The sequence below is a fragment of the Neovison vison genome, chromosome 12 (assembly GCF_020171115.1).
Source record: "Neovison vison isolate M4711 chromosome 12, ASM_NN_V1, whole genome shotgun sequence".
In the NCBI taxonomy this organism is placed as follows: domain Eukaryota; kingdom Metazoa; phylum Chordata; class Mammalia; order Carnivora; family Mustelidae; genus Neogale; species Neogale vison.
In genome coordinates this window covers 120,700,865-120,727,065 of record NC_058102.1, presented here as the reverse complement: position 1 = coordinate 120,727,065, position 26,201 = coordinate 120,700,865, and the positions used below count along the sequence as shown (strand labels likewise).

The 26,201-nt window shown below is 44.5% G+C and overlaps 1 protein-coding gene across 4 annotated transcripts in view; it reads left to right on the top strand.

Annotated features, from left to right (window-relative positions):
• SEPHS1 (selenophosphate synthetase 1) overlaps positions 1-25,972 on the top strand; it is a 31,288-nt gene extending 5,316 nt beyond the window's left edge. For 3 of the 4 annotated variants that reach the window (XM_044229295.1, XM_044229296.1, XM_044229294.1), the window contains exons 3-9: positions 3,749-3,852; positions 6,629-6,736; positions 7,617-7,771; positions 11,622-11,712; positions 13,662-13,761; positions 22,231-22,443; positions 24,028-25,972. In XM_044229295.1, the coding sequence (XP_044085230.1) occupies positions 3,749-3,852; positions 6,629-6,736; positions 7,617-7,771; positions 11,622-11,712; positions 13,662-13,761; positions 22,231-22,443; positions 24,028-24,242 (986 nt within the window). In that variant the 3' untranslated portion in view covers positions 24,243-25,972. The remainder of the gene's footprint in view (positions 1-3,748; positions 3,853-6,628; positions 6,737-7,616; positions 7,772-11,621; positions 11,713-13,661; positions 13,762-22,230; positions 22,444-24,027) is intronic. The other variant, XM_044229297.1, reaches the window with a different exon arrangement.
• Positions 25,973-26,201: the final 229 nt, after the last annotated feature.

The following is a 26,201-nucleotide window of genomic DNA, read 5'->3' as shown; positions in this document are numbered from 1 at the left end:
TTTCTAAAGGAGTGTCAGATTTCCTGGATCCTAAGATGGTGACAGTTGTTAAATGTATATGTGTTGATTTAGATGTTTTCTCACTAAAGAAATGTTAAAGTCGGTGTTTCTTGCCTGGGACTTAAGAGCTGTCAAGTACTGATGACTGCCGACATTGGTGCTAGTATGGTCTTTGGGGTTCTTTTTCTTTTTTCTTTTTTTAAAGATTTTATTTATTTATTTGACAGACAGAGATCACAAATAGGCAGAGAGGCAGGCAGAGAGAGAGGGGGAAGCAGGCTCCCCACTGAGCAGAGAGCCTGATGCAGAGCTCCATCCCAGGACCCTGAGACCATGACCTGAGGGGAATGCAGAGGCTTTAACCCACTGAGCCACCCAGGCACCCCACAAGGTTCTTCTTTTTTTTTTTTTTTTTTAAAGATTTTATTTATTTATTTGACAGAGAGAAATCACAAGTAGGCAGAGAGGCAGGCAGAGAGAGAGGGGGGGAAGCAGGCTCCCTGCTGAGCAGAGAGCCCGATGCGGGACTCGATCCCAGGACTCTGAGATCATGACCTGAGCCGAAGGCAGCGGCTTAACCCACTGAGCCACCCAGGCGCCCAAGGTTCTTCTTCTTGATGGATGGTTTCAGTCTTGCTGAAAACCCAAAATTCCTCTCCCCGCTGTGGTATTTGCATCTGTTTCCACCTGCCCTTTCCCTGGACTGTCCCTCCCTTTCAACTTCATTCTGGTTTTTTTAGGCCAAGGGCTCATCTCAGATGCCCTCTCGCCCCCAGACACTGTGGACAGGTGCTGTATGAAAAAAATACCATGGGGGGCACCTGGGTGGCTCAGTGGGTTAAGCCTCTGCCTTCAGCTCAGGTCATGATCTCCCGGTCCTGGGATCAAGCCCCGCATCAAGCCCCGCATCGGGCTCTCTGCTCAGCAGGGAGCCTGCTTCCTCCACTCTCTCTGCCTCCCTCTTTGCCTACTTGTGATCTTTGTCTGTCAAATAAATAAATAAAATCTTAAAAAAAAAATACCATGTGGGCCACGTGTAATTTCACATTATCTAGAGCATTGGGTGAAATTAGTTCTAATGTATTTTACTTAACCGTATACATGAAAAACGTCATTTAAACACATAATTGAGGGGTGCCTAGGTTGGCTCAGTTGTTAAGCGTCTACCTTCGGCTCAGGTCATGATCCCAGGATCCTGGGATCTAGCCCGTCATTGGACTCCCTGCTTGGCAGGGTGATCTGCTTCTCTCTCTCCCACTCCCTATTCTTATGTTCCTGCTCTTGCTCACTCTCTGTCAAATAAATAAAGAAAATCTGTAAAAGAAAATAAACGCACAATTGATATAAAATATTATTAATGAAATGTTGGGGTTTTTTTGTAAACATGCTTAAGAGTCATCAGTTTAAATGCTCTGATGATACATATAAGTAGAAATTAAATCCTTCACAAATCAAATTTATTTAATTCAAATTTGGATAACCAGATTAGAAGCATTTACTTTTTTTTTAAGATTTTATTTATTTAGTTGAGAGAGAGACTGAGCACAAATGGGGGGTGGGGCGGGGGCTGAGGAAGAGGAGGAAGCAGACTTCCCGCTGAGCAGGGAGCCAGATGAGGGGCTAGATCCCAGGACCCCAGGATCATGACCAGAGCCAGAGGCAAACATTTAACCCATTGAGTCACCCAGGCGCCCTGCTGGGAAACATTTAAAGCTAACATTCAGCAGTTCTGTCTAATCTCTTTCAGTAGTCCTGTAGTTTACACATGGAAACCCCAAAGAAAACTGTATTTCCCTCTTTCCTAAAGCAAACACTAATCTCCTCAGAATGACCTGTTGGGTCAATTTAGGGAGACTCAGTATGAGTAAAATTGTGGTTCTTGCCCTCTTTCCACTTACTGTTCAAAAGCAGTCATCTGGTGAAGATTCTGGGAGGTGTGCATGTATGTGTCATTTGGATGAATTATCACACGTGTCCCATCTGATGCACATGGACACTCCTGACCGGGGCAGCATGCTCCGTGGTCACACGTTCCCTGAGACTTGCCACCTGGATACCGCCTTGCCATCTTGTGTGCTGGAAATCAGCCCGCCTTCACAGAGCGTGACTTTTTATTAAACTCAATTTCTATTTGTGCATTAATAATAATGGATCAAGGCCTGAGAATAGGAGGCGCCCCTGTGACGTGGCCTCTCGTGGGTTCTTTGCCGTGGCAGTGCGGAGATGGTCCTGCCACAGCAGTTTACTCCCTATGAGGGGTGCTCATGTGTTCGTTTCAACGTGAAGATACGATTCATTCTCATTCCATTTGGAATTCTGAATTTAGAGGGTGCCATCCACTTACTTCCTTTGGTATATATATATATTTTTTAAGATTTTATTTATTCATTTGACAGAGAGAGGTCACAAGTAGGCAGAGAGGCAGGCAGAGAGAGAGAGAGAGAGGAAAGCAGGCTCTCCGCTCAGCAGAGAGCCCGATGCGGGACTCGATCCCAGGACCCTGGGATCATGACCTGAACCGAAGGCAGCGGCTTAACCCACTGAGCCACCCAGGCGCCCCGTTCCTTTGGTATTTTAACCAGATTTTTTTCTCCACCTTCGGCTGTCGTGCTGCCAAGTTGATATCCTCCTAAGGGGGCAGGATGGTGTCCTTTTGAGAGAGGGGAGGGAAAGCACTCTGTATTCTGCTTACTGGGTGGGAAGGCCAGTCTTAATTTGAAAATGTCCCCCTTACAGGTGATTTCCAAAGTAATGTTACCTATTGTATCTTAGTTTTGACTATTTCTAAACCGATTTCAGTAAAAGGGAATTATTTCTAATTAGATCATCCACCGTCCATATTGTCTTTCTAAATGTTTAGTAACAATTTTTAATAAATTAAAGTATTTCCTGCAGGCTTGTTTAGCAAAATATTTTTCCCTATTTATAGCATTAGTAAAGATGACATTTACAAGTTTTCCACAAGAGAAATAACATGGGATTTTAAAAATGTGTTTTTTAAAAAACACTTTTGGGACCCTACATACCAGATCCCATAAGTACCAGTGTCTGTCCAAGCCGGATTGGAAACCATGAATACCTGTTCTGACTTTGTCCTTCTCTCTTTCCTTCCTCTTTCTCTCTCTCCCTCTCTTGCTCTCACTTAAGCTTATTTATTTATTTTTAAGTAAGGTCTACACCCAACATGGGGCTTGAACTCATGACCCTGAGATGAGGAGTCACAAGACTGAGCTGGCAAGGTGCCCTCCCCACCTTTGTCATTTTCATTTTTGACTAAAGTGGAGAAGTAATAATAACATTTCTTATATATGAAAGATTTTACACATTTTCCATTGGGAAAAATAGAATAATGCCTAAAGATCTGCTCAAAAAGCAATGTAGTTAAGACAACCCAAGTTCCACTGATGCTTTCTCGTCTTTAAAAAAATTCTCTGTGGTGCCAGCCCAGATGATGCAGTAACACAAAGGAAAAATGTCCATTGGAGGCACCATTAAAGTCTAAAAATTGTACCATATTGAAGTTGAGTCTTATGACTAACAAATCGTATTCTCACTTTCCATCTTAAGCTAGTTCTGTTTCACGTTTATTTCAGTTCCGGTCTCAATAGGAAACACATTGGCTTATTGGCAGGGCGCAGTGCTCTGTAAGCGTCATGCATGAAACTGCTCCAGGTCCCAGCACTGATGGTATAAAATGAAATGGCTTTTCCTTTTGGTTTCTGGATGCTGACAACTTTCATCTTTGCAGGCATTGGAATGGATACTTGCGTCATTCCTTTGAGGCATGGTGGTCTCTCTCTGGTTCAAACCACGGATTACATCTATCCTATCGTCGATGACCCTTACATGATGGTGAGTTTGGTCCGGGTGTGTGTTTGCCTCTGGAACTGCTTGTTGGTTGGGTTTGGGGCTGGGCCCGGGGCCTTTGCTTTCCATACACATGTGCCAGCTGTCATCATCCTGCCGCCCTCACAGCCGTCAGGTTTGCCCTGCTCACGCTCGGTACCTGGCAGAAGGCAGTGAAGGCAGGTGCGGGGAGCTGCTGTGCCACACTTGGACCTGCGCAACACCTGTTGCGTCCTCAGCACGTCTGCTGATGGACGTGTTTAGTGTTTTCTTCTTTTTTCCTCTCTCTGACATTTGTAAATTCCACATTCCTGTGTTTCAGGCTTCATCACACTCAGTAGCAGGACTCATGTTTCCTTCCCAAAATAAACAGCTTAGCATCTCACCACAGCTAAGTATTGGACATTGATTCTGACTCTGGTCACTATGCACCTCAGGGTGCATGGGTCACTGTGTAGAATGCATATCTGAACTGTGGCGTTAAGTTCCTGGCTACTGACAGTGGCCTGCCTAGATCTAGTTCCAGATGGCTCAGTGCCTGGCTATGCCAGCAACCCCCTGGTCTGCCTGACTTTGACCCTCTACCCTCCTGGACAAGGAGCCAGTGAAGAGATGGGGAGCATCATGCTGTTAAGAAATGGTCCTCCCTGGGCGCCTGGGTGGCTCAGTGGGTTAAGCCGCTGCCTTCGGCTCAGGTCGTGATCTCAGGGTCCTGGGATCGAGTCCCACATCGGGCTCTCTGCTCAGCAGGGAACCTGCTTCCTCCTCTCTCTCTCTGCCTGCCTCTCTGCCTACTTGTGATCTCTCTCTGTCAAATGAATAAATAAAATCTTTTAAAAAAAAAAAAAAAGAAAAGAAATGGTCCTCCCTGGGGCGCCTGGGTGGCTCAGTGGGTTAAAGCCTCTGCCTTCGGCTCAGGTCGTGATCCCAGGGTCCTGGGATTGAGCCTCACGTCAGGCTCTCCACTCAGCAGGGAGTCTGCTTCTTCTTCTCTCTCTGCCTGTCTCTCCACCTACTTGTGATCTCTGTCTGTCAAATAAATAAATAAGATTTAAAAAAAGAAAGAAAAGGGCCTCCCTGTGTGTCAGGGGCATTGGACTCAAGCCACACATGCATAGGGACTTGGACCCTGAGACAACTAAGTATGGGGAAGAGGAAAGTCACTTCTCAGGTGCCAGTGACAGATGTACAGTTGACTAGAAACCTGTCTGGCCTCTGCATGACCATCTGTTCTCTCCTCTGGAGCAGGACTCCTGAGAGACTGGTGCCCTACCTGACCAGGCAGTGGAGGCAGCTAGGACCAGAATTCAGCCTTTAGCCAGCATCTCTCTCTTTCTTTTTCTTTTTTTAGATTTTACTTATTTATTTGACAGAGAGAGAGAGGGAGAGAGCATAAGCAGGGGGAACGCCAGAGGGAGAGGGAGTGGGCTCTCCGCTGAACGAGGAGCCCGATGTGGGACTCAATCCCAGGGCCCTGGGATCATGACCTGAACTGAAGGCAGACACTTAACTGACAGAGACACCCAGGCACCCCTAGCCAGCGTCTCTTACAAGCATCAGAGAGGGGACAACATGGCTGCCTCCCCAAGCAGCGGCAGGCCCCTCCGAGCTGCCAAACCTCCATTGCCCCTGTCACTTCCGTGCTCACTGCTGATCTGCCAGGAAGTCATAAGAAAACCTCAACGAGCATTAAGCCAGCTGCTGAAGTGATCATACTTGGGAATTTGATTATCCTTGTGTCAGAAGGATAATTTGTCATTTTCTCCTTCACTGTCTAGAAATGACAACTTGCATTTATTACTTATTTATTTAGGAGGTGGTGGGGAGGACAGAGGGACGGAGAGAATCTCGGGCAGTCTCCATGCCCACGGTGGGGCAGAGCCCGACATGGGGCTCAACCTCCCGACCCTAAGATCATGACCTGAGCTGAAATCAAGACTCAGACGCTCTACAGACTGCACCACCCAGGGGCCTCTACTTTTTTTAAAAGATTTTATTTTTAAGTAATCTCTACACCCAACATGGGGCTCAAACTTACAACCCCGAGATCAAGAGTCATGTGCCGCACCCACTGAGCCAGTCAGGTGCCCCTGACAACTTATATTTAAAAACTCTGCAGTAGAGATGAAAAAAAGTTTATTTTCAGATTTTTTAATTGAAGCTCCTTTAAATAATATAGTTTATTGGAAATGCTTTTTATGTGCTTTAGAAAACAATCTGACTTCAGGCCTAGATGTTTTTTTCTCTCTTCTGTTTTTTGATTTCTCAAGCAAGATGTTTTTCCTGTTTATCTTATACAGCCTTGAAGAGAAACTTCCGAAATGTCTCCCTCCCTGTGTTATAAAAACCATCTTCTCTATAACCAATAAAGTCCACATATTTTTAGAGTCTGTTCAGGATACGTGGCTGTTTCCAAGTTTGTTAGGACAGTTGTTTTCCAACTTTTCCATTCCCTAAGCTCTCCTCTCAGACCCATGAGCTCCCACCTTGCTCGCCCCAGCTTCTGCTCTCCACCCCCATTCCCGCATCTAAATAAATGGCAGGCTTCCCCCAATATTCAGAATGGGAAGGAACACGGAAATTATGTGTTCTGCACAAGAAAGAAGAGGTGGTCCCAGGAATGTCTGAGAAAGTGAAGGAATGACCTCGTGGTTGTGGATAAAGGACACAGAACGTGGGGACCCTGTCCCTGGAAAGTCCCCGAGTTGTCCTGGGAGGCGCTCTGTAGGCACGCACGGAAAGTCCCCGAGTTGTCCTCTCTCACGCCTCCCCTCTCTTCCAGGGCAGGATAGCATGTGCCAACGTCCTCAGTGACCTGTACGCCATGGGGGTCACGGAATGTGACAATATGCTGATGCTGCTTGGAATCAGTAATAAAATGACCGACAGGGTAAGTGGTCTGCTGTCTTGCTGGTGTCACTGGATTGGTTAGTCCTTCATCCCCCGTCTGTAATGGGCGGCGCCTAGCTGCACGCCTGTCCTCTTCCATCGGGTTCCCCATTTATTTTTTGGCAGCTACTGGTGAATTAAAATAGAGACTCTGGCCTATTCTTGTTCTCATTTCCACCACCTGCTTCCCTTTCTCTCTTCCAGGTAGACAGAAGCCAAGACAGGCATGTTTGTTTGCTTTACTAAAGTTGATGTGGCCCAGGCCTACCCTAACAGACCCAGGGTGTGCCCTGTGTAGGGCAGGCGCCTATCTCCGCTGGCTGATGGGGTCCTGATCGGTGACATGGCGGGGTGCCCCGTGCAGTCACCTGCTTGCACAGCAGCGTCCAAGGCCTCGCTGTCAGCCCTTGTCCTTTGACACAGGGATGATTTCCCTATAGATTTTAAAAGGTACCTGTTTTTGTGCCCCAGTTAGAGGTTTGCCATACCTCGTAGAAATTAGAGCTGGTCATCGCTTCCACACATTTGGAGGAGGGCGTGTGGACACATGCGAAGCTAGTCCTGGCATTCTTCAGGACCCCTGAAAGAGTTGGCTCTCAGATGTGGGCAGACCTGTGGAGCCATCAAATTCCAGTTTTTAATTCCGTGATGTCTGGGCTCTATCCACGTTGTAACCTAGAGCGCCTTCCAACTTCTGATAAAGAATGGCTACAGTGTAAGCGCTTCCCTGCTTCTTCCTCTGATCCCCCACCCTGGCTGTAAACCACAGGACCCCCTGTAGGATTTTATGATCCTTTTTTTATAACTATAAGCGTAGATTCTCTTTTCTGGGTTTTGAACTGAGTTACGTGACTTTTAATTTGTGTTCTTTTAAACCCTAGGAAAGGGATAAAGTGATGCCCCTAATTATACAGGGTTTTAAAGATGCAGCAGAGGAGGCAGGAACATCTGTGACTGGCGGCCAGACGGTATTAAACCCCTGGATCGTGCTGGGAGGAGTGGCCACAACCGTCTGCCAGCCCAACGAATTCATCATGTAAGCATATGTTGCTTTCCCATCACCCGGCCTGGTTCTGCCTTTCTTTTTCTTTTTTTGTAAAGATTTATTGAAATATGAATTCACATCCCATCAGTGCTGTCACAGTTACATACCTGTCACCAGCGAGGATTGTAGAACGTTTCGTCACCCCAGCTGGGAGCCCATCCCCCTTCGCTGTCACTCCACGTTCTCCGACTCCCGTTCTGCCTTCTTTCACTTCACGTGACACTAGCACGCTATTTTTAAGGGTCATCGTTTTGTGGCACGTAGCAGTGCTTTATTCCTATTTTTTTGAATTTTGTGGGGTTTTTAATTTATTTTTATTTTTATTTGTTTAAAGATTTTATTTATTTATTTATTCGAGAGAGAGAATGAGAGAGAGAGAGCATGAGAGGAGAGAGGTCAGCGGGAGAAGCAGACTCCCTGCCGAGCAGGGAGCCTGATGCGGGACTCGATCCTGGGACTCTAGGATCATGACCTGAGCCTAAGGCAGTTACTTAACTAACTGAGCCACCCAGGTGCCCCTGTGGCATTTTTTAAACCGAAGTACAATGCATATAACAAAATTCACATCATATAAAATTCAACTTTTTAAAAAATTTTATTTTTTTGTTTGCTTATTTATTTATTTATTAAAGAAAGTAGAGGGTCGGGCAGAGGGGGAGGGAGGCGGGCAAGCAGACTCCTGCAGAGCACAGAACCTGACACGGGACCTGAGCCAAAACCGGAGTCAGATGCTTAACTGACTGCCAAGCACCCAACAAAATTCAGCTTTTTTTTTTTTTTTTTAAAGATTTTATTTATTTGTCAGAGAGAGCGAGAGTGAGCACAGGCAGACAGAATGGCAGGCAGAGGCAGAGGGAGAAGCAGGCTCCCTGCCGAGCAAGGAGACCGATGTGGGACTCAATCCCAGGACGCTGGGATCATGACCTGAGCCGAAGGCAGCTGCTTAACCAACTGAGCCACCCAGGCGTCCCAAAATTCAGCTTTTTAAAATATATTCTTCACTGGTTTTTAGTATTAACAAGGTTGTGTACCCACCACCACTGTCCAATTCCAGAACATTTCGATCACCCCAAAAAGAAACCCTATGTCTATAAGCAGTCATTCCCAACTCCCTGCTCCCCCTGTGTTCTGGAAACCACTGGTCTACTTTCTGCCTTGTGAAGTTGCCCATTTTCACCATTTCTGATAAGTGGAAAAATGGAATCCTAGGCCCTGTCAGTATTTGGGGTCTGGCTGCTTTCAGTTAGTGTGACGTTTCCAGACTCCGTGTCGTGGCGTGTGTCACTGCTTCGTGCCTTTTTATGGCCGGATGACACTCCATGGTATGGTAGACCAGCGCGTGTTCACGTGTTCACAGTTGATGGACCTTTGGGTTGTTTCTACCTGTTACAGATGATGCTGCTGTGAACCTCTGTGTGCCATTTTTTGTGGACATAACATTGCATTTCCCACGGTGATGTACCTGAGAATTACTGGGTCACATGGTAACTGTGTAGCTTGAGCCACCATCACACTGGTTTCTAACGGTGGCACCGTTTTACATCCAAAGCCACAGCGTAGGAGAATGCCTGTATCCACATCCTCACTAGTCCTCATTCCCCGGTCTGCGTGTTTAAGAATAGTCGTCCTCTGGGGCGCCTGGGTGGCTCAGTGGGTTAAAGCCTCTGCCTTCGGCTTAGGTCATGATCTCAGGGTCCTGGGATCGAGTTCCGCATCGGGCTTTCTGCTCAGCTGGGAGCCTGCTTCCTCCTCTCTCTCTGCCTGCCTCTCTGCCTACTTGTGATCTGTCTGTCAAATAAATAAATAAATAAAAATCTTTAAAAAAAAAAAAAAGAATAGTCGTCCTCGCGGGCACGAGGGCATCTGCGTCCCTGTGTGAAACTGGCATTTCCCTGGTAGCTGATCGTATGATCTGTTCATGTGCTTTCTGGTCATTCCTAGATCTTCAGGGAAGAGTCTCTCTCTCTCTTTTTTTTTTTTTTGAAGGATTCTCTCAACATAAGTTCTTAACTTCACATGTTTGATGTCTTACTAAGAACAGAAAATGTCCCATTTTATGAAGAAAGAAGAAACTCCATTTGTTTACCTTTCTTTTTTTTTTTTTTAAGATTTTATTTATGGAGAGGGCAGGTGAGCACGAGCAGAGCAGGGCGCCTGCTGTGGGGCCGCCTGAGCCCCCCGGGCACCCGTTCGCCGTTTTTCTGTGCATGAGTACATAAGTCCTAGCAGGCTGCGTGTTCACATGACTTGTGTTCAGAACATAGAGATCTGCAGTGCCAGGGTTTCCCTTACTGGGCGAGGGAGCCATTTGAGCCAATTTGCTATTTGACATTCGGTTTATTTTGACTTTGCAAATGGTATTTCATTGTAACCTGATAAGTACATCATTTTGCATGTGTCTGACTCTTAGTAAGAACTTCTTCAAAAAGAATAGCTAGGTCAGGTATACATGCAGAGTGATCGTCATCAATCTCTCCAGACTGGCCTGTGTGGAGGCTCAGCCCGCAGTGAATAAGAGTGCCTCCCCACCTCCCCACCAACACTGCGTGCAAACCTCTTGTTCTGTTTGGTGGCATAAACTTTACTCCTTCGTGATGCAAGTTGAGCATGTTTTTCATATATTCATGTCTTTTGCCCATTTTTTAATTGATGGGAGCTCATTTTAGAGACATTTTCTGATAGCTTTCACATGACGGGTCTTGCATTTTACTTACACCAAAGTTTTGTTTTCCTGTGTTATTTGTTCCTGGTTCTCAAGCTTCCACACAGAGATGACAAAAGATCCCAGAGTCCACTGCCTCCCACATTTCAGCTTTTCGGTAGAAAAAGAACTTAAGCCATTGCAAAAATGAGAGAGGAAAACATAACAAAACAAGCTTCAGTGGGTTTTTTTGGTCAACAGTGCTATGTTTAGTTTGTCAGACAGGAAGGAGCCTGCCCACCTGGGTATATGTGCCTCCAGTAGTGCCCGTGAACTTGAAAATCACCCGGCAGTTGTGGGTAGTCATGTTTGTGGCTGGCACATGACCTGTGCCGTCTAAGAACCTACCAGCGCTGAAGTGCAGCTGAGTCACACCTGAAAGACACTAATGTCTTAGGGCCTAGTTTTTGGAAGAGGAGTTTCTTAGATACCGTTACCAGGTGAACATTTTTCAAAGCTAACAGTGGATAGAGAGATCACAGGGTGAGCTGGGGAGCTAGCAGTTGATTTTAAGTCTGTGCCCCTGGCTTGGTGACCCAACATGGGTGAGTATCTGAGTCTTCTCCCGTCAGACGACAGAGTGGCTGGGTGGTCAGCTTGAACCGACATAAGGAAGACCCTCAGTGAGGACGCAGTGTGACAGGGGTTTCACTTGGGGGGTCGGGCTTTGTGTTTTTAGGGTTGGCCTGTCTGTCTGGATGCCAACTAGGGAACTTAGTGTTGGTCAGTTTGAACTTGAGAACTTTGCTGAAATCACCAGAACGTTAGACTCACCGGTTGGAGCCCCATCCCACTGCGTCTCTACCTCACAAGTGATAGTGAGAAACGGGCTTGGTGTCAGAAGTCTTGTTGCCCCAGAACCATGGTGGGTCCCTACTAAGAAAGCACACAGGTGTGGCCCAATGAGACCTTTGCCTTCGAAGGCTGTGGTCTGCTTCTTCATCCACTCCTTGGGGGTGTGGGCGATCCTGTAGGTAATTTGCAGACTCTTCAGTCCTTTCAGTGTTTCTGCTCTAGCAATGGTCTCAGTGGCAAGTCGCAAGGAAGGTTCTACTGCCATTTTACCAGGCTTTTCTTCCTCCTGTTCTACCGCTAGTGAGTTACCTCTTTGATTACACTGAACTGACTTGTTCTTTTCAGGCCAGATAACGCAGTGCCAGGGGATGTGCTAGTGCTGACGAAGCCCCTGGGGACGCAGGTGGCCGTGGCGGTGCACCAGTGGCTGGACATTGTGAGTGGAGGACCGCCTGCCGTGGGGGCGGGGTGGACAGCATGTTGACGGGCGTGGAGAGCAGGGCGTTCACTCTGCTCCTCCGGTCGGGCGAGTGTCTCCTTGGTCTGCTTGTGCCGGAGTACGCTTTCTTGAGACGTGTCTGCTCCAGAGCGAGCGTTGCCCCTTAGATGCATTCACACGTTTCAGATCTAGATCATCCCCGTGTCTTCACTCTGCCTTCCAGAAATGAGCTCCTTCAGCTCCACCACCAGGGAGTAGAGTGTCAGCCATGTCCTTCACAGATTCTGGGGGCTATCTTCTTTTATTAAATCAGAGTTCCACATATCGAGTGCTTTATCTCCGTGTCTTAAGCATCACTAAAAGAAATCATAGGAGAATATATGGAAAGTGTAGTGTTTGGGGGTATAAATACAGGCAGCGTTGCTGACAATTTAATTTTATTCATGAGAATGAGGTGTTTGGTTGTGTTGTCTTTTTAAACTAATTAGTAACTCAAACATTTTGATAAATAATTATCTTGTAAAGAAAACCTCTAGAATATGAAGATGTTTATCCTGAGTCACTTTTCTGCTGAGCTATGATCACACTTCATTTAGGAATCTTCTCCTTGCCACAACAATTCAAAAATTAATACAGTTGTGGCTTATCCTCACATAGCTTGGTGCTTTTAATTTCTGCTGCTGTCATCTGAACTACCATTCCTGAGAAGCAGTTGAAAAAGAATAATAATTTTATGTTATTGATCAAGCAGATATATCTTCCTAGTTATGGCAGAGTAGAGAAAAATCTCTGAGCCACTTCCTTGAGTTACTTTTCCCTTCCATCCAGTGAGGAGGGGACACCTCCCATCAAGTTCGATCTCTAAGTCAGATCGGAAGGCCATAACTGGCCAGCAGGCCACAGTAACTCTCCATGCGACTGCTGAGGTTGGAGTCTCTTAGCAAGGAAGCAGGTGAGGCAGAGGAGCCTCTAAGATGAGGGGTTTGGGATCCTTCTCCCTACCCCCGACCTGACACCACCTTTACTTTTTTTTTTTTTAATGCTCAGAATTAAAAAGAGCAAGATCCAAAAATTACATAAATACATAATGCCCTTTCATAAAGGTCAGAAGCAACCAAAGAGTATATTGTTTTGGCATCTATATGTACGAGAATACTTCATTTTGTATGGTAGGAGAAAGAGGAGTATAAAATTCCATTAGTTGTTAGCTCTGGGGGAGATACGGGGAGCTGTGGGTTAAGGGAGGAGCACATGGTTGGACTTCAGTGACAGCATTGGGTGGTGGATTATTGGGTGTTATTAAAAAAACCAAATGCCTGGATGATGGCCACTCATGGAGCATGGATGATAGTATCATGATGCTAGAGTCTTTGGAAATCAGACTGAGGAAAAAGGAAACTAATTTTCTCCTGACCTTTGTGACCTCCTTTGTGGTTACCCAAGGCTATCCTCGGGGCACACGTAGTCAAAGCTGTTTTCGTCCTCGTTTGTCCATCAGGATGGCTCAATGCAGAATTTAGGTAAAGTCAGTAAAAGTATAATTGTATGAAAATGCAGGTCATCAGCTTGTTAGAGGAGAGCGGCAAAGGACATTGGGAACTGTTCCCGGAGTAATCTGCGCCCTTCCATGGGAAGAAGCCACCTGGCACTTGCGTAGCTGCTCTCTGCGGCCCTGTGTCCTGCTGGGCTTATGTGGCCAGGAAGCTGCACGACTGGACCACAGAAGGGGGGGGTCGAAAACAGAAAAGATCGCATGATTCCGTGTCCAATGGGGGCACCTAAAACACTGGTCACAAGCGAAAGTTGGAAACCTAACTTTATGTACAAAATTAGGTAAACAAACCCCCAGAAGATGACCCCCCCCCAAATACTCTTTTTCTTCAAGTGGTTAAAAGATTAATCACATTTCCCCCCCTTTTCCTCCTAACCTCTGTTCCTGTTACTAGCCTGAAAAATGGAACAAGATCAAACTAGTGGTCACCCAAGAAGACGTCGAGTTGGCGTACCAGGAGGCAATGATGAACATGGCGAGGCTCAACAGAACAGGTATGGGGGTGGGAGGGCTCGTCTGGTTACGGAGCGGTAACTTGCTCAGGGCCCCACAGTGCTTTAGTGGGGACCCGGGGTTTGGAACTACCGCTTATGACACATTCAAGTATTATTATCTATCGTCTCTGAATATAGTTAAGTAAGAAATTGAGGCTATTCCACAGTCTTTATGCACTGTAAGTGAGCGAGTGCTTTGGTACCACACTGTTTCAAAAGCAGATTAAAATGAAACAGGAAAGTTCAAGAACCACAGTTCATCTTCTAGAAAGCAGCAAGGCTTGCCAAGGGAATTACTTGATACAGTTCAAGCATCTTCTACTCCCTCCCTCCCCCCTTTTTTGGCTTTCATATGGATGTAGAAAATATCAGGCATATTGTGTAATTAAGAAGGAAGCTCTTCTCCTGGGTCTTTGAAGTCCTGATCTCTGACATGCCAGAGGAAGTGTTTCTAGAAAAGCATCTGTGCAGATGTTTTGGAAGCGAACTAGCATGTAGAATGTCAGCTTCCAGAGGGCGGGGATTTCCACTGGTTTTGTTCACTGCGGTGGCCCCGGCGCTTCGAAGAACGAGAGACTCATTCTCACTGTAGGTCTTCGTTAAATGTGGACCGGATGAGTTCACTTTGTATACCATGTGCTAGCTTTCTTTATGGTGCCTCACAGACCTTTTTTTCATAATCATGAGAACTCGACCTTCTTTCTCCCCTTTGCCCTAGAGGAAATGCATTAACATGGGCAGATCCTGTTCTCAGACCCAAAACTGTATAACTATAAACACTGCTTTTCCTCCAGTACCACATTTCATCAATGTTGATAAGCTCAGTGATGGAAATTTTTATGATTTTTTTTTTTTTTTTTTCTGGAAAAACCAGTTTTCTTTCTCATCATTATTGGCACGTTGTATTTAAGGATGTGGGTTGGGTGACATTTTATTTTGTAACTTGAAAAATGAAGTTCAGAAATTCTTTCCTTAAAAAAGTCCCTCTTTGGGGCACCTGGGTGGCTCAGTTGGTTGAGCATCGGGCTCTCGATCTCAGCTTAGGTCTTGATCTCAGGGTCGTGAGTTCAAGCCCTGCACTGAGCTCCATGCAGGGCATGGAGCCTACAAAAAAAACCCCAAAAAACAAAAAAAACCCACTCTTTGTTTAGTTTTTCAGGGTTCCCTAAGCCACCAACCAGAAATGGATTTGAATGTGGGGGTCTGGGTGATTCGGAGGGTTAAGAGTCTGTTGATTTCAGTTCAGATCACGGTCTCTCAGGGTTATGGATCTAGCCCCGAGTAGGCTCCTTGCTGGGTGTGGAGTCTGCTTGACTCTGCTTCTCTTAAAAAAAAAGAAAGAAATGCATTTGAATGGATTTTCTTTGTCTTATTCCCTCTGATCTTCGCCTTTCTCCAAATGATTTTGAACCAAATGTATGTAATACTTAATCATGGAGTCTTCGGTTGTTTAAAAGAAGAAGAAATGTTAGGGTTGACCAGCAGATCTGAAAAGATCTTGATGACTGACAGTCTGGTTTTAAAGGTACTTAAAAATGTGAGAACATTTTTTCCCCCCAATATTTGCCTTTCCCCTCTTAAGTTAATTTTTTTTAATGAGATCCCAAGTTTATACAAAAGAACTTTATAAAATCTGTGCAGGGCTTCAGGATCAGCAATGCAGCACCATCTGGTATGAGAAACAGAGTCTGGCCTTGGAAGCCCAGAGTTACCCCTCCCACACTCAGCGCCGGGACTGCTGCTGGGGCGGGGGCGGGGGGACCCAGCTACTGCTCTGAATCTCATGTTCATTCTCTGCACTGTAAAGTCTTTTCATCACGGAGACTTGTATCTTTAAGCAGTTAGTTTTAAAATTTTTGCTTATTTGAATCCTACCTAAGGGGTTTTCTTGTTTTGTTCCTGAGCGTTACTCCTGGTGTATGTACTTGTATTTAATTTATTTTCTCCGCTGTATACTTTTCCACTCCGTGACTGACTTATATGGTCTACTGCTGGAGGGCATTCAGGTTCCCGCTGAGAACTTTCTAGGCCAGGGCTTCTGGGATACTACGTGTAAGAGGTCAGCGGTGCTGTGGCTTTTGTGGCCAGCGCTTGCTGTTTCCGGGGGGCCTACACACGATGGCATCCAGTGGTCCACTGCATACAGAAAATTTCTGTAATGTGTTTTCTTTTCCCATTTATTGTATATATATTTTTTACTGTAATAATATGACACGCGGATTATAGAAGTTCTTAGAAAATGAAAAAAGCAGAGAAGAAACTTTTTCCATAGTCTCACCCTCCAAAACATCTCTTACTGTATATTTGTGTTTCCTTCCAGGGTTTTTTCCTGTGGTTGATAGGGGCTTACTGTCTTATTGTTTTATTGTTCATGTTCTCAGCTGGTGGTTATCATACATTTTATTTGTATTTGAGTCTGCTTTTTGAGTTCTTTTTTTCACATTATATAACCCTGGAACACAATTTTTAATGCCTGGATGGTCTACCAGAGAGGTACACCATAATTTACCTTTTGCCCACTCCTGAATAGTTGTTTGGGGCATCACATTTTTCCATAGTTTGTTTTCTGCATTCCAGGAATATTTCTTTGGCCCTGTTCCAAAGTGACATCGTAATTGTTTAATTTTTTGTCCCCCGATGCTCTCTTCACTTACCACCAAGGCTTTTCCTTTCTGTTCCTGTGCAATTTAAACTCTACAAGGAGTCTTTTTCCCTTTTCTGATTCTTTAAGTCGTTTAACAGAAAGGGATTTGTAATGGATTAATTTTTATTTGTAGGAATTTTCAGTTTCCTTGTATATGAGCATTTAAGATTCCCCACCCTTACTTTTTATGCACAGCTGGTAGTGACAACATGGCAGAAGCTTATGGGGGAGTATTTGATCATATGTAGCAAATTGTGTATACATTTATTTTGACCTAAGCAGTCCTTCTTCTATAACTCTGCCTCAAAGCTGCAGTGGCCAAAATATGAAATGGCATGTCTATAAGATTATGCATTGATGCACTGATTATAATTTCAAAAAAAGGGGAACAATCTGCATGTCTACCAGTAGGTTATAGAGTTATCTAGTCTACGTGTTCACTGTGGAATACTATACAGCCATTAAAAGGAAAGCAGGCTCTCTATTCCTGGATGCTCTAAGATATAATCAAACAAGAAAGGGACAGAAGAACATATATGGTATGCTACATTTTGTGCATTCTTATGTGAATAATATGTATTTTATACTTTCACAAAGAACATTGGGAAAATGAATCACGAATAAAAATAGTTCCATGTAGGGGCACCGGGGGGGCTCAGTGGGTTAAACCTCTGCCCTCAGCTCAGGTCATGATCTCAGGGTCCTGGGATCAAGCCCCACATCAGGCTCTCTGCTCAGCAGGGAGCCTGCTTCCCCCTCTGTCTGCCTGCCTCTCTGCCTACTTGTGATCTCTCTCTCTCTTCTCTCTCTCTCTGTTAAATAAATAAATAAAATATTTTTAAAAAAATAGATCCATGTAAGAGGAAGTAAAACTCTTTGTAGTTTGCCTTCAGAATGAATGTTTTCAATGGTTAAAATTTTATGTAAAAAATAGCATTGCTTATAATTCTAAAACAAAATTTTTTAAAAGCTGCCTAACGTATTAAATTAATGGCAAAACCACACGGGGAAGAATTATTTCAAGTCACTTTGAGCCTGATATTTTCAATGTGTATCCTTGGGACAAAATCCCACAAAGAAATCTCATTGTATTCACTGGGCCTGCGTTTGTGAGAATATTGATTTATTTTGAGGGAGAGAGAATCAGCAGGTAAGAGGGGCAGAGGGAGAGAGAGAAGCAAACTCCCCACTGAGCAGGGAGCCCAACAGGGTTTGATCCTGGGACCCCAGGATGGTGACCTGAGTCAAAAGCAGATGCTCATCTGACTGAGCCACTCAGGCACCCCTGAAAGCAAATAAGTTAATACAATTTGCAACAAAGATTTTAAGAATAAAAAGAAGACTGAAGAAGCTAAGTTGTTAAAAACTATAATCTTTACTTGGAATTATCAGTGTGAACTCAGGACTATTTTTTCCCCCCAAATATGTTTATCTCCAAGCCTGGAAGTGATAATAAGCCAGTAGTATTGAACTTCTAGTGCCCAGATTCTAATCTGAAAATTAACATTTCCCACGAAAAAGTGCCAGCACTCCCTGGGGAAACAGCTGATTCCAGCTCTGGGAAAGGAAGTACAGAAGATAAGCCTGGGGCCTCCTGTGCCTGAAAGTAATGGAGGTGCCAACTGATGGGGTCACGTCACTGCACCAGAACTCGGGGAGGCTCCTGCCAATCAAACGGGAAGAAGGGGCATGTGGACATCAGCAAGGAGAGTGACTGAAGCCAGCTGAAGCACATACCTAAACATCAGTGAAACCATAACAATAATTAACATTTTGGGCCACCACCTTTGGAAGTTGCTAGAACACCAGTGCATCCTGAAAATAAATTAAAGGAATCAGTCACACATTTTACCTTTCTTGTATGGGCTGTACTTCAGGAAATCCAAACAATTGTTTTTTAAACTCTTTAGAATAGTCACTCCTCATAAATGCAGGAGGAATGATTGAATCACGCACTTGCCACTTTTACTGCCCGCTTTGATTTAAGGAATCTCAACAAGCATTAACAGCTGCTAAAACCATTAGGTGAAAGGTTCAGGTGGAGGTGACAAGTGCTCCTTATCCCCGCCAAGGAAGTACTCTTGCCAGAAAAAAAAAAATGAATCTATCTCATCAGGGAGGACACCAAATCCCGAATGTAGGAACTTCTAGGGACTCCATTTCCATAACAAACAGAGGGCATGGGGGAGAAAAGGGGGAAGCTTAAAAATTCAGAGGTTTAAGAGAGATCTGTTACATACAGTATTAATTGCATTGGAATAACAGTGGTATTGTGGTTAAGATTTATTTGATACGTAACTCCTTAAGAGATACATATCAAAATATTTACAGGTGAAGTGGTAGGACTAGGGTTTGCTTTAACCTGATACACTCCTTTGGGTGCCTGAGTGGCTCAGTGGGTTAAAACTCTGCCTTCCGCTCAGGTCATGATCTCAGGGTCCTGGGATCGAGCCCCATATTGGGCTCTCTGCTCAGTGGGGAGCCTGCTTCCCCTCTCTCTCTGCCTGACTCTCTGCCTACTTGTGATCTCTCTGTGTCAAATAAATTAATAAATAAAGTGATCCACCCACCCTACTCACATCCCGGAACAAGTAGTCCAGAAGAGAGGGAACCCTAGTGGAAAGGTGGTAGTGGATGAAGCTGGTTTTTGTTGGGCACACAGGAGTTTGTTGTACTATTCTTCTCTGCTTCTGTGTTTCATTAAAATTTCCATAGGAAATATTAGCAGCAGTAGTTCCCTTTGCAGGGACAAGGTGGTGATGAGTACCTTAAAAATGGAATCCCTGTTACTGACTAGGAGTCCGCGTGTGACCTCTTGTATCCTCTGGGCCTCTAAGCTCTCCCAAGATGACACCAGGAAGAGCTTCTGAAGTGCAGGTCTTGGCTTCTTACCCCACTGCCCTGGGGCAAATGCATGAACAGAATGGGATGTCTGGTTGCCTAACTACCACGATGGACCAGAAAATGTCAATTCTTCTCTCCACCTCTTGTGGTTGAGAATGTTGGACTACAAAGAGAATATTTGCCAAAAAACCACATTTCCTCCAGGGTACTCCTGTAAACGTAGGCTGTATTTCATTTCATGAGAAAGAGATATTTAATTTTTTAAAAATTAGACTTTCAGTTACTCCCCCAAAATGAAATAATTCAATATGAATCTAATAAAGTATGTGCTCCATGTGAGGAAAATCTGTAAAACTGATGGCAGAAGTCAAAGAGGATGTAAATAATGGAGAAGTTTTCGAGGCACAGGGATAGAAAGACTCAATATTGTCAAGATGTCACTTCTTCCCAACTTGGTGTATGGATTCATTGTGGTCCCCTTCAGAATCCTAGCCAGTTATTACTGATTCTGAGGGGTTTTGTTTTATTTTGTTTTGTTTTTTAAAGAACTTATTTATTTGAGAGAGAGAGATTGAGAGAATGAATGGGAGGAGGGGCAGAGGAGAAGCAGGCTCCCTGCTGAACAAGGAGCCCAATGCAAACCTTGATCCCAGGACCCTGGGATCATGACCTGAGCTAAAGGCTTAACCCACTGAGCTACCCAGGTGCCCCTGATTCTGAGTTTATATACAGAGGGGAAAGACTCAGAACAGCCAACACAGTGTTGAAGAGCATTTGGAGGACAGACACCAAAGAGCAGTTCCAAGATGGTGTAAGCTACAGTCATCACCACAGTGTGATATTGGTCACATAGATGTAATAATAGATGTAACAGTGGAACAGAATACACAGTCCAGAGATGGACCCACATAAATCGTAGTTTGATCTTTGACAGAGGAAAGGTGGTTCAATAGGGAATGGATCATCCTTTCAACGAATGGCTCAGAACAAGTGGACATTCGCAGGCAGAAATTCACTTACACTTCTCATAAAAATTAACTCAAAATGGATCATAGACCCAAACTGTTAAATTTCTAGAAGGTAACCTCGGAGAAGATGCAGGTGACCTTAGGTTTAGTGATGACTTTTTTAGTTAGAGCACCGAAAGCACGATCCATTAAAGAAAAAATTGAGAAATTGGACTTTATAAAAATACTTCTCAGTGAAAGACACTAAGAAAGGAGACCAGCCACAGACTGGGAGAAAGTCCTTTACCACGCATAGTAATACAATAAACACTAATATGATCCAGCAGTCCTTCTCCTTGGTATTTACCAAACTGAACGGAAACCTCTCCGCCCGGAAGCCTGTACACGGATGTTTGTCCTAGCTTTATTCATATTTGCCAAGACTTGGAAGCAACCAAGAAGTCCTTCAGCAGGTGAATGGGTAAGTAAACAGGTCCATCCAGACAATAGAATATTACTCAGTTCTAAAAAGAAATGAGCTATCAAGCCATAAAAGATGTGGAGGAAACTTAAATGCATCGTTCTGAGTGAAAAAAGCCAATCTGAAAAGAGAAAATATTCTGATTCCAGTTCTGGTATTTTGGAAAAGGCACTACTATGGAGACAGTTGGAAGATTAGTGGTTGCCAAGAGTTGGGGAGAGGGGTGGGTTGAGTAGGCAGAGCACAGGATTCTAAGGGTAGTGAAATTAGTCTATATGATACTGCAATCATGGGTACACATCGTACACTCGTCAGCACCTGGAGATTGTACAGCATCAAGAGTGGGTGTCTGTGTAAACTATGAGCTTCACTTAATAATGCATCAGTAATGGCTTGGATCCCTTGTAACAGATGTAGATGTTAATAATGGGAGAAGGGGCAGGGCACCTGGGTGGCTCAGCGGGTTAAGCGTCTGCCTTTGGCTCAGGTCATGATCTCAGGGTCTTGGGATCAAGCTCTTGCCTCTCTGCCTACTCTGATCTTTCTCTCTGTCAAATAAATAAATAAAATCTTTAAGAAATAATAATAATAATAACAATAATAATGGGAGAAGAAGGCAGGACTATACGGGAACCTCCGGTAATCCTGCTCAATTTTCTTTAAACCTAAAACTAGAGAACTATTTTTTTTTTCCAATTTATTTATTTTCAGAAAAACAGTATTCATTATTTTTTCAACACACCCAGTGCTCCATGCAAGCTGTGCCCTCTATAATACCCACCACCTGGTACCCCAACCTCCCACCCCCCCGCCACTTCAAACCCCTCAGATTGTTTTTCAGAGTCCATAGTCTCTCATGGTTCGCCTCCCCTTCTAATTTACCCAAAAGCACATACCCTCCCCAATGTCCATAACCCTACCCTCCTTCTCCCAACCCCCCTCTATTTTTTTTTTTAATTAGAAAATTAACCTTCTAGGCAGGTCACTTATAATAGTGCTTTGAATTACGTCTGTCTTAAAAAGTCTTGTTCTTTGATTTTAGAATGGTTTAGATCTGATTCTTCTGGACAGATTTTTTTGTTTGTTTACTGGAAAATTACTGTTGATTGAAGCTGCTGATGGTTCTAAATGGTTCTTGTAGAATAAGAAACAAGCTTTCAGGGTGCCTGGGTAGCTCAGTTGGTTAAGCATCTGCCTTCAACTCAGGTCATGTTCTCAGGGTCCTGGGATTGAGCCCCACGTCGGGCCCTCTGCTCAGGAGAGCCTGCTTTTCCTTCTGCCTCTCCCCATGGCTCATGCTCTCTCTCTTTCTCTTGCTTTATCTCAAATAAGTAAAATCTTTAAAAAAAAAAATCTGCTTTCAAAACTTCACTCTGATCTTTTTTTGTTTTGTTTTAGAAATTACATTTTCATTATTCCAGTATGCCACCACCCTGACAAATTTGCAATTTTGAAATCAAAGTGTGCAAAATTTTGAGTTGAGGAAAGGCGGCTTTTTTGTCCATCTTCATTTATGTCAGCAGATAATAAATGGCTCCTCTGTTTTCTCTTAGCTGCCGGGCTCATGCACACATTCAATGCCCACGCTGCCACTGACATCACGGGCTTTGGAATTTTGGGTCATGCGCAGAACTTGGCCAAGCAGCAGAGGAACGAGGTGTCCTTCGTGATCCACAACCTTCCTGTCCTGGCCAAGATGGCTGCTGTGAGCAAGGCCTGTGGAAACATGTTTGGCCTCATGCACGGGACTTGCCCGGAGACATCAGGTACAAGGATCCTGGGCCCAGATCTGAGGATTAAACTAGCGAGGCTAACGGAAAGTCCCCTGACAAGTACATGAGCACGACCCCACTGTGTGTGAGGTCAGTGCTGGCAGATAACCTAGGCCTTCTTCACACGAATGTCCTCAGCATCCCCGGGGGCTGTAGGTCACCCGACTCCTGCCCATCTGTGTGTGATCCGGCGGCATGAAACTCCGTGGCTTTTTTGGTAACAGGACAGGAGGGAGGGAATGGGGAAATGGGTCCTTCCTCGGCTTTCCTAGGAAACTTAGCATTTGAATGAACTGTGATTCCCTATAGGTTTGAACATGCTGTTTTTTTCCTTGAAGAAAATGTCCAAAATTGCTATTTTAAGAATGAGGTAGTATGTGATGTCTCCAGATTGCCCTTTACCTGGACTCTCGTATTTCGCTCTGGATATCCTCCCACTCTTCAATTTTTCGTATTTCTCTTTTCTTTCGAACTTCGTAGTTTCCCTGCCCTAACAAAGCAGTGAAATCATCTGGGGATTTAAAAATGCCAGTGCCTATACCTGACCCCCAGGAAACCTGACTGTGGCAGTCTGGGGTGGGCCTGGTGCACAGGAATTCTATCAGTGCCTCAGTGGGCTTCTGGGGGTACAGCTGGAGGCGAGACCACAGAGCTCTGCCCACCCGCCAGCTAGGCAGGCCTGCGCTTTGCCTATAGGCTGCCCACGGCCTCTGTCCAGGAGCCTGCAGTTTCCTGTCCTTAAAACAACAACAAACCAAAATCCAGTTTCTAGTAAGAAAGTTCCAGGCGGGCAGTGGGAACTGTTGGTTCCGCATCCGGCTAGAACAGTGCCCACCACCTGGTGGGCCTGGAGTAAGTGTTGAATGAACAAACAAATCGTACCATCAAATTCCATGTTTCCTTTACTCAAAAATGAAAAGTTTCTACTTTTTGATAAGTATAGATCTATATTTTTTCCTGATTGTATTATTTCTACTTATGAATACATAAAATTTTCTGTCCTAGCTAGCGACATTGTGGTGAAGGCTTTTGTAACATATTTTATGCTCTTTCTCTTTTGGAGGCAACAAAGCCAGTGACAGGACCTTTGTACTTTGAGACATACACCTCTTCGTGATCTTAACTTTTAAGTTAAAAAAAAAAAATACAGAAAGTCTTTTTTATAAAAGGAGGAATCCACGTAGAAAATCAAGTCAAAAAAGAAAAGTTCTCTTTCGGTTTTAAGTACTTTCCGTGTGGGAAGAAGAAAGTAGCTACCACGTGTGTTACTGAGCCCTCAGACCCCTCCCTCGTGCACAATGTTCAGGGATTCACGAGGTCATTTTCAGAGTTTAAGGCTCACTGCGTGTGTTCCTCTAATAGAGTAAGCTGTTCGCCAAGAAGCTGCACATTGCTCTACCGTGTCATCAGCGGAAAGTCTGTTGACTGAAAAGGGTGACTCACTTAGAGACAGAAACGGGTTGGTCGCCAGCTGGCAGTGGGGGTGGGTGTGCCCTGGAAAGCCAGCGGCCCAGAAACCACCAACAGGGCATCCCAGTAGACGATGATCCTTTCTCTCTCTCTCTGTCGCTTTGCCAGGAGGCCTCCTCATCTGTTTACCGCGAGAGCAAGCCGCCCGGTTCTGCGCAGAGATCAAGTCTCCCAAATACGGGGAAGGCCACCAAGCATGGATTATTGGGATCGTGGAGAAGGGCAACCGCACGGCCAGAATCATAGACAAGCCCCGGATCATCGAAGTCGCACCGCAGGTGGCCACTCAGAACGTGAACCCCACCCCGGGGGCCACCTCTTAATCTCGACCCAAGTAGCTCTTTGGTTTTGTTTTTAAATAGATCTATTTCCTTTTTCATCATTTCAATTAAAGACTATAAACGGCCACAAAAAAAATCTCATTGTGTCTACACATCTGGTGACCTTAGGTCGATTTGTGAGTGGATGCAATTAATAAAATAAAATCCATCGCCTTTTTTTCCTGTTACATTAACTGAAGATGCACCTAATCTTGAGGCAGCTTCTGAGTTGAGAATTATATTGTTATCCAATACTGTTGATTCATTTTGAATCTTTAGACACTTATCTCTTGCCGCATAGGCTCTTTTTAAAGGTGCTTTCCCGTAGCACAGACATGCCCGTCGTGGTGTCAGATAGCAGTTGGTGTCTTTCCATTTTGTGTGTATTTATCATTCTCGGTCTGGTCTTTTGTAAGTGTCTTGGATGGTATTCTGGAAAGATGGAATTGGTAAGTGACACATTGGTATCCCATGAGTGAGAGGGTTACATGGTTCCTTCTAGTCCTTGCTTTGTCAAGCCCGGTCTCCTCATTCAAGAGTGTCTCTTTTGACCCAAGACATTTCCCCAGTAGTGTATTCAGTTCAGTAAGGCAAGTGCTTAACTCTGCATGGAAAGCACTTTGAAGACAAAAAAAGAAAGCTAGTTTCTTTTTTTGTAGCCTTCCTAATATTTACAGTAATACTATTAACTGTTTTCTTTATGGACAGCAAGCAAGGATCCTTACTACAATGTAATTAGATGTTCGCTCGTGCAACAAGGAATCAGCCTTCCGGAAGGGGGTTTATGTAGAATACTCCTTTACAATTCAGTCTATAATTAACTACACAAATAATTTTGAAATATAATCAATAATAAAGACTGTTCTGTGGATGGTAGTGGTTACTACATTTTATATTTTGTATAGTGATTTCAGGCCTTTTGTTTTCCTGAACTCAGCAGTTCTTTAGCCGAAATCTTAGCATTATTTTGTCCTTGGCGCCAGTACGTTTTTGTGCACGCTTTTTGTGATCTGTGTTAAAAATCTGCATTGCCAACGTCGCAGCTCGAACTGAAACTTGTTATTCAAATAAATATTTAATTTTTTTTATTGCTCTTGTATAATCAGATGCCCCCTTTAGTATCATTTGAGAAGCGTTGGGAGGGTTTTGGCTAAAAGTACAATTTATTGGGGAAAACTAGATTTTAGTTTTATAAAACTTTTAAGTCTTTCATGGGACCTATATTTTCTTGAATTAAATTTTGTAGTGCTAGAACAAATAGACGATCTAAAAAGGTGTTTATCTGTGTTACTTAAAAACAGAGGCTTCCTTCTATTTTAACCCACTAAACCATAAGGAGGGATCGCGGTTAGTAAGCAGCGCGCTGACTCCTCGAGTGTCCGCCTGAGGGAAGCAGCCGCCGGCCCTGCGAGTCTCTGATGCCTCCTGCGCCCGGGCACCAAAGCCGTGTCGACAGATCTTCTTGCCAAAGGAAGCCACCCCTGCGGAGAGGACGCCCCGAAGAGGCTTCCCTTTGGATGCGCCCTCCGTCAGGAGCCAGAGGGCAGCCTTTTTGCAAGTGTAGCTGGAACTCAAGCCATAAGTACGGTGTGCGGCACCCAAAAGGCTGCTTCGGAACGGACATTCGTTGGACGTTTTCTAGGGATTTATACAGATGTTGGTCCTCAAAAGCTAAAGACCAGTGGTCGACAAAAATAAAATGTGTTGGAAACCTCTGAGTAAGGTGAACAGACTGTTGGGCTTTTTTTTTTTTTTTTCTTTCACTAGTGATGATGAACTGAATTCTTTTTAATGTTGATCGTGTCTTGAATGCTGATTTCCTCGGTGGCAAGTCTGCTGAGAGGAAGGGAGCTAAGCAGATTATGCACCCGAGGAAACCATCTTCATGAAGATTAGTATTTAGAAAATGCTGGGTACATGGTGGTCTGGGTAATTTGTGTGATCCTGAGGAGGAAGAACAGG